The 17,000-nt window shown below is 38.7% G+C and overlaps 1 protein-coding gene across 14 annotated transcripts in view; it reads right to left on the reverse strand.

Moving 5' to 3' along the window:
- Positions 1–17,000, reverse strand: part of LOC125259754 (hemicentin-1-like) — an 85,109-nt gene that overhangs the window by 13,239 nt on the left and 54,870 nt on the right. For 9 of the 14 annotated variants that reach the window (XR_007182903.1, XR_007182904.1, XM_048177662.1 and 6 more), the window contains 7 exons: positions 15,000–15,290; positions 14,456–14,710; positions 13,822–14,112; positions 13,328–13,582; positions 12,488–12,754; positions 6,964–7,065; positions 49–105 (listed from right to left, as the gene is read on the reverse strand). Coding sequence is in view for 12 of the 14 variants with exons in the window: in XM_048177662.1 (XP_048033619.1) it covers positions 49–105; positions 6,964–7,065; positions 12,488–12,754; positions 13,328–13,582; positions 13,822–14,112; positions 14,456–14,710; positions 15,000–15,290 (1,518 nt within the window). In the remaining 2 variants the exon portion in view is untranslated. The remainder of the gene's footprint in view (positions 1–48; positions 106–6,963; positions 7,066–12,487; positions 12,755–13,327; positions 13,583–13,821; positions 14,113–14,455; positions 14,711–14,999; positions 15,291–17,000) is intronic. The other 5 variants (XM_048177661.1, XM_048177664.1, XM_048177666.1 and 2 more) reach the window with 3 other exon arrangements.

Below are 17,000 nucleotides of genomic sequence, written 5' to 3' on the forward strand. Positions count from 1 at the left end.
AATATTCTATCCCCTATCCCTAAACCTACCCATCACAGAAAAACTTACGGTTATTGGAGTCTGCCATTGAGAAAAACAAGTCCTCTTGTACTGTTTCTTTTTTCTCTAGAGATAATGATATGAAACAAAAGTTTTGTAAGAAGTAATTAAATATAAAATGTTACTAATATAATTAAAAACACAGAAGCTAAATGTTACTGTTTTACTGTATTCTTGATTAAATAAATGCTGTCTTAATAAGCATAAGAGACTTCTTTCAAAACGATTTAAAAATCTTGCCAAAACTCAAACTTCTGAATGGTATTGTATGACAACAAACACAAAATGGCTGAATCCACGTCAAAGGTTTACGTGTTTAAAAGCAATTTTATATTTTTAGGTAGCAGCCATTTACACTAAGTGTACTAGAGGGTGTAATATCTTCAGACCAACAGCTGAATGAAGTACAAACGTCTCTCTTTCCAGCTTGCTTGTTATCATTCAACATTACATGCTTCACTCGCACTCGATAGCACAGCACACTGGGAAACCACTTTTCTTAAAGGGGAAGTACAACACTTTGTCCCTCCCTTTGTTTTAGAAAAAGAAAACATTATGAATAATACTAATTCACCCGGAGAACAAGAATGAAAAATGAAATACAAAAGTAACTGAAAGTATATGCTCTTTAAATTACGTTAACTTAAATTATGACTGAACAAGTAAAATGAATTTAGTATAGTAAATAGAAATTAGAATCTGATATATAGACATGTCAGCTGGCTATAATGGGAGGACCTAAAACAAACTAGTCAATAACTTATCTCAGTGCTTCTTCATAATGTTTAGCTTTTGTCTAACTCTATGTAATCCATGAGTCCATGAGATGTCACTGTAGTTTGTCATTTCTCAGAAATTTATGGAATTCTTGTTTCCATGATTTTCCTTCAACAGTGGCATTTGATATTGCTTTCTTGAGGATTCTCATGAATCTCTCAACCTCACCATTGGCTTGATGCCAGTAGGGGGTGATCATTCGATGGTGAATACCAAGGTGGGTTGTGAAGCTCGCAAGGTCTTCTTGACTGGAGAATGGAGACCTGTTGTCAGACTTCATTATTTTGGGAATGCCTGCTGTGGAGAATATTTTCTCCAGTAATGGAATGACTGTATGCACGGATGTTGATAGTGTTATCTCTACAAAGAGGAATCTGGAATATTCATCCAGAACAACTAGAAGATAGTCGCCAGAGGGAAACGGACTGCAAAAGTCAACAGAGACATTCTGCCATGGACCTTCAGGTAACTAACATCTGGAGCGGTTGATGTTTGTTGTAGGTAGTTGATGCTTGACAGAGAATGCAGGCTAATATTAGTTGTTCTGCCTGCTTTTCTATTCCAGGGATCCAGACCTTTTATCTCAGCAGCTGTTTTGTTTTATTAAACCCTGCTGGCCTTCATGTGCGAGTTCAAGTGCTCTGTGCTGCAGGGCCCTTGGCATAACTATGCAGTGTCCTTTCAGAAGTACACTGTCATCCTGTCATCCAGGACAGTAAGCTCCTCTCTGACATTGTAGAATGATTTTAAATCAGACAGATCATGCTCTGTGGTGAAATTATCATAAAGTCTGTGCCATTGACCTGTGTGGGCGATGTTGATGATGTGCTGAAGAAGGCAGGTCTTTGCTGTTGCAGACTTTACTTCCTCCAGTGTCATGGCTTTAGGGCTCTACGTTAGTGGTGATAAAGTTGACGTGCATTTCTGTGTCAACCAATGGTGTAGTCGGGGCGATACGCACGCATACGCCGTATGCTTACTTTTTGCTCAGGGCTGTTTGCGTTTTACAACTTCTAAGGATCAGTATTTGCGTATACCCACTTGTTTTTTGCTTCGAAAGTCCATAAAATATTGTCCTGTTAGCTTCCCCTTTAACTGTGTGTCCAATGCTGTTGTGTAAACTCGCGATTCGTTGATGTAATTGGTGCATGAGCACTTCTGTCTACCTTGTCCCGCTCATAGCGGCTAAAAACCAGGCTTCACAGTGCGTTTCGCGCTCAGTGAGAGAACTCCGATCAACGCCGCTCGGTGTTTTGAGCCGTGCATTGAGCGCATTTCTCTCACTGCAGCGGTCTCGGCGTGAGAAACATGGTGGTGAGTAAATAAGACTATTAATTAATTATATAGTCTACATCATGCGTTTTCCAAGTTTCCGTACGAACTGAAAAGACCATCAGCGCAACTGAAGCCTTGTTTATAATGCATTAGTGGTGCGGGAATCATAAACATACTAGGCTAACTTTACTCTCTGAATCTTATCACGCTCCAAAAGTTTGATAAGATTTCCATTCCGACACTGATGATAAAATGTGCGATCCATTTGAATTTTGAGAGTTAAACACTTTAAAACGCTATAGAGAAAGTCAAACATTTTCTATAGGCTTGTGTAGGTTGCTATTTTTCATAACAAATGCTATAATGGAAAATGATATAGTTTGACTCTATGGCACACTGAAGTAGAAAATTCTGTCAAACTGATATTACATGTATATAAATAATACAAAACTGAGTTTACAGAGGTTACCGGGGAAACAACTCTATTTCTGCTTTTCCATATGCGCCACCTACCGACAGAGAGTGGTTTAAATTTTCATTCAGCCTGACTACTGTTTTTTGTTTGTTTGTGAAACTATGACCACATTTTTATAATGTTAATAAATTAAATTTTTAATAATTGACTTTTTTAACACCCTTTTGAATAAAATGAAACTTTAATTTCAGATATATCATTTTTTTTTTACAGTGAATATAATTCCAAAGCAGCATGTTTAAATAATAGTCAAACTGTAAAGCAATAAAAATGTCAACCAATTTTAGAATGCACTGTATATATTTGTTTTTAATGAAACATGTTACTAGTGAACAACAACATAAAACAGATTTACTGGCATATGTTTTTTTTTTTTTTTTTTGTCGTTTTTTTTGTGTAATAGTACACCACTTATTTTTTTAGGACTACACCACTGGTGTCAACATCATGCATGATGGAGGTCTTGTGGAGTTGCTGTGGGTTGCGAGACATGGATTTGTCTTTCCAGCTGGATTTGTCTTCCCTACTTTGTAAATGACTTTGTACATGTAAGGCTGCAGTCTGAGAGCCCATCTCTTGATTCTTGCTGGCGGTTTTGATTTAGGCTTGTTAAAGATTAGCTCTAAAGGTTTGTGGTCTGTGATCATGTTGAACTCAGCAACATAAAGATACAGATGGAAGTATTCACAGCTCCAGACGATAGCCTGAGAGTACCTCTGTTTAACTGGGGTCAAGGCCCTGCTTGCATAAGCAAAAATATAAGTGTGATTAGTGGTTTTGTCTCTCTGTGCCAAGATAGCGCCAAGGCCAAAAGGACTGACATCAACAATGACATTAGTTTCTATTTTTAGGATAGAAGTAGCTCATCACAGGGGCATTGTCTTTCTTTGATGGTTGTCAGTGCATCTTCTTGCTTTTTACTCCACAGCCATTGAGAGTCCTTCTTTGTGAGTTCCCTCAGAGGTTGTTTGAGTTAACCTTGCACTGAAATTGGCCATTCCTAGGAGGCTTCTTACCTCACTCTGGATTTGTGGAGGTGGCATACAGGTGATTGGCTCAATTTTTGGGGGGTCAGGTGTGATGCCACAATTGGAGAATACATATCCAAAGAACTCCAGGGATGTTTTGTGAAATTCACATTTGTCCTTGTTGATTGTCAGGTTGTTTGCATGCAGTCGTTGAAAGACTGCTTCAAGAGATCTGTTCTGGGCACCTGTTGTGGTGCCATACACCAGAATGTCATCACTGAAATTTCTAACTCCAGGGATTCCCTGCAGGACCTGTTGGATGGTATTTTGAAAAACTTCAACTGCTGATGAGATACCGAATATGAGCCTTGTATATCTACTCAGTCCAACATGGGTTGAAAATGTTATGATGATCTGGACTCTGGTGCTAGTTCAAGTTAGCGATAGCCTGAGTTAAGGTCCAGTTTAGAGAACATCACCGCTCCATTGAGATCATGGATGATGTCATCTACCGTTGGTGAAATGTGTCTCGCTCTGCATATGGCTTGGTTTGGCAAGCGCATGTCAAAAAAGATATGTATCTTCTCTGGATTTTTGGGCTTGGGCTATGCAACGATGGGTGAGACCCATGGTGTTGGACCTTAGACTTTTTCTATGATGCCTTGATCCTCAAGGAGCTGCAGTTCTTTCTCCACATTTTTTCAGATGTGGAAAGGGGATACGACGATGTGGCTGGATAACAGGTTTGACAGTTTCATCAATGTGTAGCTTAACGTGAATGTTTTTCAATTTTCCAATGCCCTTCATAATGTTTTGGTATTTTAGCATACACTGAACAGAAAGGGTAGGCTGCTGAACTATGTCTGCAGAGTAAACAATGTGAATGAGTCCAAGTTCTGAAGCTGTTTTGTGACTGAACAGAGAACCATGGTCTCCTTGAACCACATAGAAAGTTGCTTCAGTGGTTCTTTAATGAGCTGAAACATCAGTGGTTAGTTTTCCAAGCAGTGGAAGAGGGTGTAGCTTGCCATACAGTAATAATTTCTTGTTTGTTGGTTTCAGTTTTGTCAACATATTTATTCTGTTATGGGCGTTGTTGTCAAGAAGGTTGACTGTGTCTTCAGTATCAATTAATATGTCCACAGGTTGTTGAGATATCCACACTTTTGTCATTGGTTGTTTGATGTTTGAAGGTGCTTGCATGACATAGACATATTCATCAACTGTACTTGAGGTCGCGGCTGACTCCATGTCTCAGGTTTTCTGTAGTCTTGTTCCTTGCGTAGTTTGTTGAAACAACAACGTGCAAAAGATTTGGTTTGCTGCTGAATTTGCATGACAGACCTCTAGCTGGACATTCTGATTGTCCACCAGGATGTGGAAAAGAGCCACCAAAATTTCTCCATTTTGACTGTTGTTTTCTTTGTACTGTTTTCTGTTGTGGGCTTTTACTTGTCATCTTTCTTTTAAAGTTTGTCTGTGGTATCGCTGCAACACGCTCAATGTCATTGACTTGTGTGTTATTTTCGATGCCAGCTACTTGCATTTCTGGTGTTTCAAATGCTCTGGCTAGATCCAACAGTTGTTTCAACGTCAAGCTGCTGTCTCTACACTAAGTGTACTAGAGGGTGTAATATCTTCAGACCAACAACTGAATGAAGTACAAATGTCTCTCTTTACTGCTTGCTTGTTATCATTCAACATTACATGCTTCACCCGACAGCACAGCATACTAGGAAACCACTTTCCTTAAAGGGGAAGTACAGTGGTGATCAGAATTATTGGCACCCTTGGTAAATATGCATTGTTTATCCTTTTGATCTTTAATTAATAAAATTAGCAAAAATCTAACCTTTCATTGAAGGAAAATAATTGAAAGTGGGAGGGGGGGGGGGGGGGGGATCACATTATGAAATAAATGTTTTTCTTCAAAACACGTTGGCCACAATTATTGGCACCCCTAGAATATTTATGAGTAAAATATCTCTGAAGTATATTCCCATTCATATTTACATTTTTTTTAGGGTGATCATAAACATGAAATTGTCCAGACATGACTTCCTGTTCCACAGGAGTACAAACATGAGGAAACACAAATGCCAAATTCCCTTAATCATTCATCACAATGAGTAAAACCAAAGAATATAGTTCTGATGTGCAGCAAAAGATTGTTGAGCTTCACAAAATAAAAAGTGGCTGTAAGAAAATAGCTAAAGCATTGAAAATCCCCATTTCCACCATCAGGGCAATAATTAAGAAGTTTCAATCAACTAAAGATGTTAAAAATCTGCCTGGAAGAGGACGTGTGTCTAAATCATCCTAATGCGTGGTGAGAAGGAAAGTTTGAGTGGCCAAAGACTCTCCAAGGATCACAGCTGAAGAATTGCAGAGATTAGTTGAGTCTTGAGTCTCAGAAAGTCTAAAAAAATTATCAAACAGTACCTACATCACCACAAGTTGCTCGGGAGGGTTTCAAGAAAAATCCTCTGCTCTCATCCAGAATCAGTCTCCAGCATATTCAGGCAAGACTGGAACTTCAAATGGGACCGACTTCTATGGTCAGATGAAACTAAAAAAAGAGCTTTTTGGCAGCAAACCCACCAGATGGGTTTGGTGCACACATGGATAAAAAGTACCCCATGCCCACGGTTAAATATACTGTTGGATCTTTAATGTTGTGGGCCTATTTTTCTGCTGGAGGTCCTGGACATCTTGTTCAGATACATGGCTTCATGGATTCTATGAAATACCAATAGATAAAAAAAAAATCAAACCCTGGCCGCTTCTGCTAGAAATCCAATAATGGGCCATGGTTGGAGCTTCCATCAGGACAATGATCCAAAACAAACATCGAAACCAACACAAAAATGTGTCACTGAGCACAAAATGAAGCTTCTGCCATGGTCCCCTGACCTGAACCCTAAAGAAAATGAGTGAACTGAACTGAAGAGAAGAAGTACCAACATGGAGCTGGGAATCTGAAGGATCTGGAGAGATTCTGTATGAAGGAATGGCCTCTGATCTCGTCAATTCTTCAATTCTTTTCCTTCAATGAAAGATTCAATTTTTGCTAATTTTATGAATTAAAGATCAAAAGAATAAACAATGCAGATTTATTTTTATAGTCATCTTTGATCATATTTACCAAGGGTGCCAATAATTCTGATCACCACTGTACAACACTACAGAGTGTAAATAGTGTTTACCTGTTTAAACTGCATCCATTGATAGATACAATTCAAAGAAAATGTAATTACAGTAGAAGCGGTACTACAGTATTTGAAGCATTGGGTTGGTGCTTGGTGTAAATAGATACTGCTTGTTTTTTTGTTTTGTTTTTTTTTTAATGAAGAGAACAGTATCATTAATTAAGATGCTTAATTTCAGAAGTACATGCATTTTTTTTTTTTTTTTTTTTTCTGTTTGTACCTGATTTACAGGTGAATCTTAGAACGAGGCATCCAATGATCAGGCTTACAATACAGCAGATGAGAAATCCTGAGATGGCCAGCAGAATTTTTCTTTTTAATACTGTAATAATGGGGAAAATAAAAAAGTTAAATTAACATTCCGTTCAAACATTTATGTATAAATTTTATATATATGTATATTAGGGATGTGCCCGAAGCTGAACAACAGGTGAATACCATATTCGGAAAGGAAATGACGTGTACTACGGAGCCCCTAAAGGCAAATACACATGAGATGGGAGGAAAAAAATATATTTCTTTCTATATATATGCTTTATCTCACAATTATATAGTTGGGTAATTATAATGTAAATAATTTGCCAGCATCAGGAAGCTGCTGTTAATATGCGGAGTATTGAAATCACTTTTGAATGCATGTGAGCTTTTACTTTCACTGTCGAGATTTGCAATCACACGTGCTGTGTGTATACTACGGAGCATCAGTACTTATTACACATTTCACAAGATTAGATATTTGTCAGTGATGCTCAGGAGCTGCAAACCATTCACCACTGTCCTATCAGCCATCTCTGCTTTTAATTTCATTATATATATATTAGGGGTGTGACGAGACGGGTATCTCACGAGACGAGACGAGACTCGAGATTGAGTTCACGAGACGAGACGAGACAAGATTTTTACACACTATTTTTAAGAAATCCTCAATGGCGAAATACACGACTAGAAAAAATATACTGCAGGTGTATTTGAAATGTTTTAACTAATCATCTCGTAATGAATGTCATTTCAGTTCTACTTTCTTAGTATGAATTATCATATGCAGTAAAAGACAACAATACTCAAGTACTGTAAAAGGTTTTGCCACAAACTCAACTGACTGACTTCTCTTCTGTATTTCAGTCTCTTCAGACCTTACTGTACATGATTTATGAGCTTCTACAACCTTTGATCTCCTAACTGAACTCCTTTCCACAAACTGATCATAGAAATGAAAACAGTATAAATAAAAATGTTAACACTTTACAATAAGGTCTCATTTATTAACATTAATGTATTAACCAACATCAACTAATAATGAGCAATATATTTGCTACAGTATTTATTAATCTTTGTTTATGTTAGTTAATAAAAATAGTCATTCATTGTTAGTTCATGATAGTTCACAGTGCATTAACTAATGTTAACAAATGAAACCTTATTGTTTGTGCTTAATAAGATTAAGAGAAACTGTTATTTGTTTTTATGGTAACACTTTACAATAAGTGCAACCATAATCGCACTCTCTCAATATTCAAAAGTGCAAATAAGACCAATTTTTTCTTTGATACAGAGCTAAGAGATGGTTACAACTACACTGCCCAGCCTAAAATAGCTTTCATATTGAGAGATATTTGCATTCATCAGGGAGCCGCTTTCAAAATGCGGGTATTGAAATCACGTTTGAATGCGCGCGCGCGTTTACTTTCACTTTTAGCGATCGCGCGTAACTCTGTAAATATGGAGCGGCGGCAACCGTTATCCAGCTGAATTAAATGTTTTTTATTTAAATACAAAGCAAAACGACAGTGGAGGCGTAATGTAAACGTAGAGGTGGCATATTCTTTCCCAATCATCCTAACACTCTGTCATGGCAACAACATCACGAGACTACTTTTCGCCTCGACGAGAAATCTCGTCACATATTAGTCTCGCGAGATCTCGTGCCACGAGATCTCGTCACACCCCTAATATATATATATATATATATATATATAAACACATACACTATATTGCCAAAAGTATTCACCCATCTAAATAATTGAATTCAGGTGTTCCAATTACTTCCATGGCCACAGGTGTATAAAATCAATCACCTAGGCATGCAAACTGCTTCTACAAACATTTGTGAAAGAATGGGTCGCTCTCAGGAGCTCAGTGAATTCAAGCGTGGTACCGTGATAGGTTGCCACCTGAACAATAAGTCAATTCGTGAAATTTCCTCACTACTAAATATTCCACTGTCAACTGTTAGTGCTATCATAACATAGTGGAAGCAATTGGGAACAACATCAACTCAGCCACGAAGTGGTAGGCCACGTAAAATCACAGAGCGGGGTCAGCGCATGCTGAGGTGCACAGTGCGCAGAAGTCGCCAACTTTCTGCAGAGTCAATAGCTAGAGACCTCCAAACTTCGTGTGGCATTCAGATTAGCTCAAGAACAGTGTGTAGAGAGCTTCATGAAATGGGTTTCCATGGCCGGGCAGCTGTATCCAAGCCTTACATCACCAAGTGCAATACAAAGAGTCAGATGCAGTGGTGTAAAGCACACCGCCACTGGACTCCAGAGCAGTGGAGACATGTTCTTTGGAGTGACGAATCATGCTTCTCTGTCTGGCAATCTGATGGAAGAGTCTGGGTTTGGCAGCTGCCAGGAGAATGGTACTTGCCTGACTACATGTGCTAAGTGTAGAGTTTGGTGGAGGGGGGACTATGGTGTGGGGTTGTTTTTCAGGGGTTGGGCTTGGCCCCTAAGTTCCAGTGAAAGGAACTCTTAATGCTTCAGCATACCAAGACATTTTAGACAATTTCATGCTCCTAATTTTGTGGAAACAGTTTAGGGATGGCCCCTTCCTGTTCCAACATGACTGCGCACTAGTGCACAAAGCAAGGTCCATAAAGACATGGATGAGCGAGTTTGGTGTGAAGGAACTTGACTCGCCTGCACAGAGTCCTGACCTCAACTCAATAGAACACCTTTGGGATGAATTAGAGCGGAGACTGCGAGCCAGGCCTTCTCGCCAACATCACTGCCTGATCTCACAAATGCACTTCTAGAAAAATGGTTAAAAATTCCCATAAACACACTCCTAAACCTTGTGGAAAGCCTTCCCAGAAGAGTTGAAGCTGTTATAGCTAGGGTGGGTCAACTCCATATTAAACCATACGGATTAAGAATGGGATTTCATTAAAGTTCATGTGCACGTAAAGGCAGGCGTCCCAAAACTTTTGGCAATATAGTGTATGTTTATATATAATTTTTTGAATGTTATGTTAACAGAATACTATGGAAGCCCGTTTCCGCCACAGTTGAGTAAAAAAATATAATTCTGTAAGTCATAATAATGAGAAACTTTCTCATAATAATGACTTAGTATGTCAGAATAATGAGAAAATTTCTCGTAATAATGACTTAGTATCTCATAATAATGAGAAACTTTCTCGTAATAATGACTTAACATCTCATAATAATGAAAAAAAATTCTCATAATAATGACTTAGTTTATCATAATAATGAGAAACTTACTCGTAATAATGACTTAACATCTCATAACAATGAGAAACTTTCTTGTAATAATGACTAATGCTGCATTCCAGGCAGGTTTTTGAGCCCGTAAGTCATGACTTCAAATCACAACTCACGACTTTGTAGCGTTCCAGGAAAATCACGCCAAACTGCGTAAAAGTGTAATCAAACCAACATGGCGGACTGTACGGGGCTTATGCTCATTAACAATTATTTCTATCGCCAAAGGTGCTTACTCCTTGCTTATTTGAGGGAAACAGAGGAGGAAAATGGCGCATAAGGCAAGAGAAGCTGTTATACCTTTTATTTTACCGTGCACTTGCATAAACACCGCATCCGTAAGGGCTGCCATTGTTGTTTCGCGGGCTATGTGACATCAGAACTTTACTCGTTAAGTTTAAGTGCAACGTCTTCATAAAATGTGTGGGTTTATGTGTTAACTTTAACACGTATTTTGCGGATGAGTCTAGGCTATTTGATGTGCAGGTTTGCCTAGACATAGGCGCTGGAAAGCTTTTCTAATATAAACTGGGTCCTAACCCTGACAGCAACATAGTGTCGGCACAGATCCGGCCCACATCTGGTCCGCGTATAATCTACATGTACCAGATGTGGGCCGGATCTGGGCCAGACTATGTTGCTGTCTGGGAAAGCACTTGGCCAGTCATAAACCTTCATTCCAGTGATATTCCTACAGAAAACACCTTTTAAGATATTTATGACTCATTAGAATGTATGCAAAAGACAGCTTTCTTTAACAGAGTTGGATATGTAGGTGTGTGCTGTCTTATCATTCCTCTATCTGTTTGAAATCCATGGATCACCACTCTGTGTTTCTGCTTGTTCATACACAAAAATACAAATGAATGTTACAAATGAAGACTATATCCCGTCTCATATAGGCTACTGATAATTTATCAATAATGTCATTTATTTAATGATATTATAGATTACACTTTTGCAGAACGTGCCATGGTTGCAGAGTTCTCGCATTTACGAGACTTTGACCAGCGGATGTCGCTAGCGTGCTACGCCCTTCTGCTCCACTGCTTTGTTTCTCATTATAGAGGGTATGCACGTGACGTCACCGTCAACCGTTACAAATGCGGTCACGCCCACTGAGTGGCAAAAGACTGAGCGGTAGCATTGGTTTTCAGTGTGAATGTCGCGAAAAACACACAAAACACATCCAAAACGGGTAAGAGCTTTGTGATTGACTGTACAAATAGCTTTGACACAAAACCTGAGGTATATATATAAAAACTGCAGAAAACAACAGAAAAAAGAAGGAAATGGATCACTGCAATTCACAGAAACAACTGGACTCCAGCAGAGAAACATGGATTTGCAGTTATCATTTTGTGTCAAATTGTTGGATTTTGAGGTAAAATCATACTGTATATATTGTATTGTTATACAATATATACAGTATACAGTCGTTTTGACAACTCATCAATTAAATATTTTCCATCTTATATTCTGCATAACTGGGTGTTTTTCAATAAACAACACTGACAAAAACTATACTATAAAACTATATATGTTTTAGGGCTGGACAATATGACGATATAACATTGATATAAGTGATTACGCAGATTAAAACCTACCGATATTGTAGTTATATAAAATATTCACAGGCAGATTTGCTTTATGTATTTCCCCGGCGTCAAATCGGCGGGAAAATGACATCGATGCATACCCTCTATTATGAGAAACTAAGTCATAATTACGAGAAACTTTCTCATTATTATGAGATGTTAAGTCATTTTTACAAGAAAGTTTCTCGTTATTGTGAGATGTTAAGTCATTATTACGAGAAAGTTTCTCATTATTATGAAATGTTAAGTCATTATTACGAGAAAGTTTCTCATTATTATGTGATGTTAAGTCATTATTACGAGAAAGTTTCTCATTATTATGAGAAACTAAGTCATTATTATGAGAAAATAAGTCATAATTACAAGAAATGTTTTCATTATTCTGATATACTAAGTCATTATTATGAGAAACTTTCTCAGTATAATGAGATACTAAGTCATAATTATGAGAAAGTTTCTGTGGCGGAAACTGACTTCCATAGAATAATTATCTCACTGTTAAAAATGTTTTTTTTTTCTTTCTCATTTTTAATCTAAATGTATGATCTTGATGATAACTTGACATTGTTCTAATCCACAAATCATTCACATCTATACACTGTATGAAAGAGGTTTACTAATAAATATTTGCATTACTCACTAATAGTATTGGCCGTGAAGCCCTCACTCAGAGCAGAGTACAGTGGTCTCTTTGTCCTTATTCCCTTGCATTTGAATTCACTTTTAATAGTTTCTTCAGTTGCTGTCACTTTGAACATATGAGATGACCCATTGAGATTCTGTCCATTCTCGAACCAGGTGTAGCTCCACTGTCTGCCCTCTGAGACGTTACACCTGAGGGTCAGGATATTTCCAGACATAATGTCGCTCAATTCGGTCTCCAGACTCAGAACTGCAGGTGGACGCGCTTAGAACAAAACAAAAGGTTATTTTATAAATAATTTGTTATAAAATATTTTTCATACTGAGCCTTCTTACTACTTCTAATCAATAAGCATCAGTGTTTTTACTTTTACTAGTTTTTTTAACTATTTAAAATGCAATACTTTATTCATACCATGTATGTATCAAAGCATATCATGCAGTAAACTACACTTAAAGTGATAGTCCACCTATAAATGAAGATTATCTCATCATTTACACACCTGTATTTCTTCTGTGGAACATAAAATAAGTTTTTTTTTTCTTTTCTTTTTTTTCTTAAAGTCAGTAGGGTCCAAAACAACATTAGACCACACTGACTTTCATAGCATAGACAAAAGTACATTCTTCAAAATATCTTCTTTTGTGTTCCACAGAAGAAAGAAAGTCATACATGAATGACATGAGAGTGAGTAAATGCTGATATGGATTTTCACATTTATGGGTGAACTATCACTAATTTAATATTTTCATTTCATTGAGTTCTTTGCCATGGTCATATTCCTTAAAATAAATGGCGACATGAGGCAGTTTATATGGGCACAAGAGACTAACTTACCTTTGACTCGCACTTGTAGAGTCTCACTGTCCACTGAGAAGTCTCCTCTCTTTGCTTTGCAGTGATAGACACCAGTGTTAGAGAGAGATGCAGAACTGATAGTGAAGGTTGGATCTGTGATCAAGTTTTCTGAGTCTTTGTACCAGTCATACTTCCATCCATCACCAGGCATGTTACAACCAAGCTGGACTTTCTCCTCAGTGTAGAAGAACTCAAACCACTGATCTTTTCTGATCTCTGGTTTTGGTGTGTCAACTAGGAGCAACAGAGGTAAAATTAAAAATAATGGACCACCTGACCGCCTTAGTCAGGAAGCTGTAACCGCTGACACTAATCTCTTTATAATTCAAAGGTCAGTGCAACAGTAAAGTAGCTAAACCTTTTCTGTGGAAAGCAAAATCCACATTTACCTCTTTAAGACACCTGGCTGTCACTATCTGAATAGTTTTTGTTCATTTCTGATTCTTAAAACTTTTAGAAATAGTTTAACTTGCCATAAATACGAAGTTGCAAAGCTTCTCCTTGTCTTGTAGTCACAGGCATTCTCTTCAGATGTTTTCCTCTGCAGGTAAACTGTCCAGAATTACTCACTTTTGCTGAGATGATTGAGAGTGTGTCTCCAGAAAAGGTAATGTCCTTGTCAACTGAAAGCTGAGCTCCGTTTCTAAACCATTCATAGCCCCATTCATTTGAACCTCCATCAATTGAACACTTCAGAGTCACTTTTTCACTTGGGTAAAATGTTTTCCATGGAGTCTCTATTGACAGTTTTGGTTGAGGCGGCTCTGCACAGAAAAATAAATAAGTAAATAAAACAGTAATGAACAAAAGTGGAAAAGTGAATGAAAAGTATTAAGCCCAATTTCTTGGATATCAAATCAAATATCAAATTAATATGATATCCAAGTAAATAAAAGTTAGTAAAATACTTATTTAGTAAATACTTATTTAACTCTCTTGATTCTAAGTTGTTTAATTTACACATGTGGTGGATGCTTCCAAAGCGACCTATGACTTATACAGTTCAGGCATTTCCTGGAAACTTTTTGAGGTATTGTAAGCTGAATGCACAACGAGAAGAATATTCCACAATAGAAATGACCATAAAGAGGTAAATTATGGACTCACCTTCAACTCGCACTTGTAGAGTCTCACTGTCCACTGAGAAGTTTCCTCTCTTTGCTTTGCAGTGATAGACACCAGTGTTAGAGAGAGATGCAGAGCTGATAGTGAAGGTTGGATCTGTGATCAAGGGTTTTGAGTCTTTATACCAGTCATACTTCCATCCATCACCAGGCATGTTACAACCAAGTTGGACTTCCTCCTCAGTGTAGAAGGGCTCAAACCATGCATCTTTTCTGATGTCTGGTTTTGGTGTGTCAACTAGAAGTAAGTAAAATTAGAAATAATGGACCACCTTCAAACAATAAATGCTTTGAGTTGCATTTGCTGATTATTTTCATAATCAAAGACTAAATTAACTGACTCATGCTGCTAATAGTGTCTGGCCAAAGTCAAAAGCGTAGACAGAAAACTGCAAATATTCACATGAATCACTGTACACTAATACAGGCCAATGCAAATTAAAAATCAGCTTCTTCATTGAACTTATTTGGGTGCCTGTTAATTTCATTCATATATATTAATCATATAATATAATAAGTAGTTTAACCATAAATATGAAGTTGCAAAGCATCTGTTTGTCCTGTAGTCACTGGTGTTCTCGTCAGATGTTTTCCTCTGCAGTTATACTGTCCTGAATCACTTGCTTTTGCTGAGCTGATTGAGAGTGTGTCTCCAGAAAAGGAAATGTCCTTGTCAACTGAAAGCTGAGCTCTATTTCTAAACCATTCATAGCCCCATTCATTTGAACCTCCATCAATTGAACACTTCAGAGTCACTTTTTCATTTGGGTAAAATGTTTTCCATTCAGACTCTATTGACAGTTTTGGTTGAGGTGGGTCTGCACAGGAAAAAAAAAAAATAAAATAAACAAAACAGTAATGAACAATTGATGTTAAAGAGTCAATGAAAACATTTCAGGTTATGCATGTAACCATGGTTCCCTGAGAAGAGGGAATGAGACACTGCGTCTTGACGCATTTGGGGAATGCCTCCGCGTGAACCTGTGTCTGAAACGCTATCAAATCAAGGCAATTGTATTGGCTGGCGAAGCTGATGACTTCACTACTAGTGCGACCCGAATGCACATAAGGAGCGCCTAGAGAACAAGTCATCCACTTATCGTCTGAATATCGTCTTAAAGGTGTCCCTTTAAGGGAATGTGGCCAGGGAGCCGAAAGGAGCCCCGGCCAGTCACTTCTCAGGGGAGCATAGTCTACCCTGACTGCCACCAGGGAGGCTGACCTGATCCTACTTTAGTAGTAACCTAGTCTGGCCAGCAACCTGTCTGTTACCAAAACTGAATCTCTAAAGCACTAGCCTCCAGAGGAGGCATCCAGAAAGAGGGACTGCAAACTGGCAGTAACCAACTCAGACCGGATCATAGAGACGGGTATCCTGGGGAGCAGGACTCAGTGCTTTGTAAACAGCAAAAGAAGGGAGTTACTCTACTCAACCTAGGATCTACAGAGCGCTTCTTAAATAAAGCACTCTGGAGGCTGAGTACTCAACATAGGGTCCATAATGAGAGACGTACCTCCAGCTCCAACAGGACCTGATCTACCAAGGGAGTTCTTACTAAAAAGAACCTCTTAAACCTTTAAGACCAACTCAGGAGCTGAGGTCCTCCATATGACGACCCACTCAAGAGAGTGAGTACCTCAGCCCTAAATATTGACCTACCAGGGAGGTCTCATAAGAGACCTTCAACCTTCCTCGGGAGCGCAGTACTCTAAAGAACGACCCTCAATGTGAGGGGAGTACCCACTGGACTCAAACGAGATGAGTATTGACCAAGCTCAATGCAAGTACTAGGGAGGCTCCTAAAGAGCCTACACTCTGATATAACTCTAGGGTGTCAGAATACTATCTTAGCTGGAAGTGCTAAGGACCTATTCGTCCCAGAGGATTGCCTTCAAGGTGGCCTGCTCGAGGGCCAACTACTTGGTAAAAGATCTAGAACTCTAGGGCTAGAATCAGGGAGGCTCCACTGGAGCCTGAGCTACCTGATAAGTGTTTGCTCAACTCTAGGGAGCTAGGACACTCAGGAACCAAGCTCAACCAAGAGGATCACTTTCAAGGAGACCCAAGGAGGGCCAACTACTTGGTAGCAAATCTAACTCCAACAGACATAGCCATTAGAGGTGGTTTGCTCTCACTATGAGTTGGAATACTCGTTCGCATTGTCATCATGAGCATTGTACTCAGCATATCGCTTTCTACCCTTAAAACAAGGGAAGTACAAAACTATGTGACCGGGCTGATGAGGAGGCCTCAGTTAGGGCCTACTACTCTAGCATAGCATAGCCACAGGCCCGAGGCTAATGCTTGAGCTCTAAGGGAGCGTGCTCAACTCGCCCTGAAATGAGGGAGTACTCGATACGCTCGACCTGAGCATCACTGGTGTTGGGCACATATGGGGCACAGAGCTCTGGGAGCGAAGTGAACTAACCTGAGAAAGGCTCAAGGGTGATAGCCTGAGCAAAAACTCTTGCTCCAAGATGATAAAAGCCATCTAAGCTCAGCTCTGGAGAAATGGAGGCCCCAACAG

Source organism: Megalobrama amblycephala, linkage group LG24, assembly GCF_018812025.1.
Source record: "Megalobrama amblycephala isolate DHTTF-2021 linkage group LG24, ASM1881202v1, whole genome shotgun sequence".
In the NCBI taxonomy this organism is placed as follows: domain Eukaryota; kingdom Metazoa; phylum Chordata; class Actinopteri; order Cypriniformes; family Xenocyprididae; genus Megalobrama; species Megalobrama amblycephala.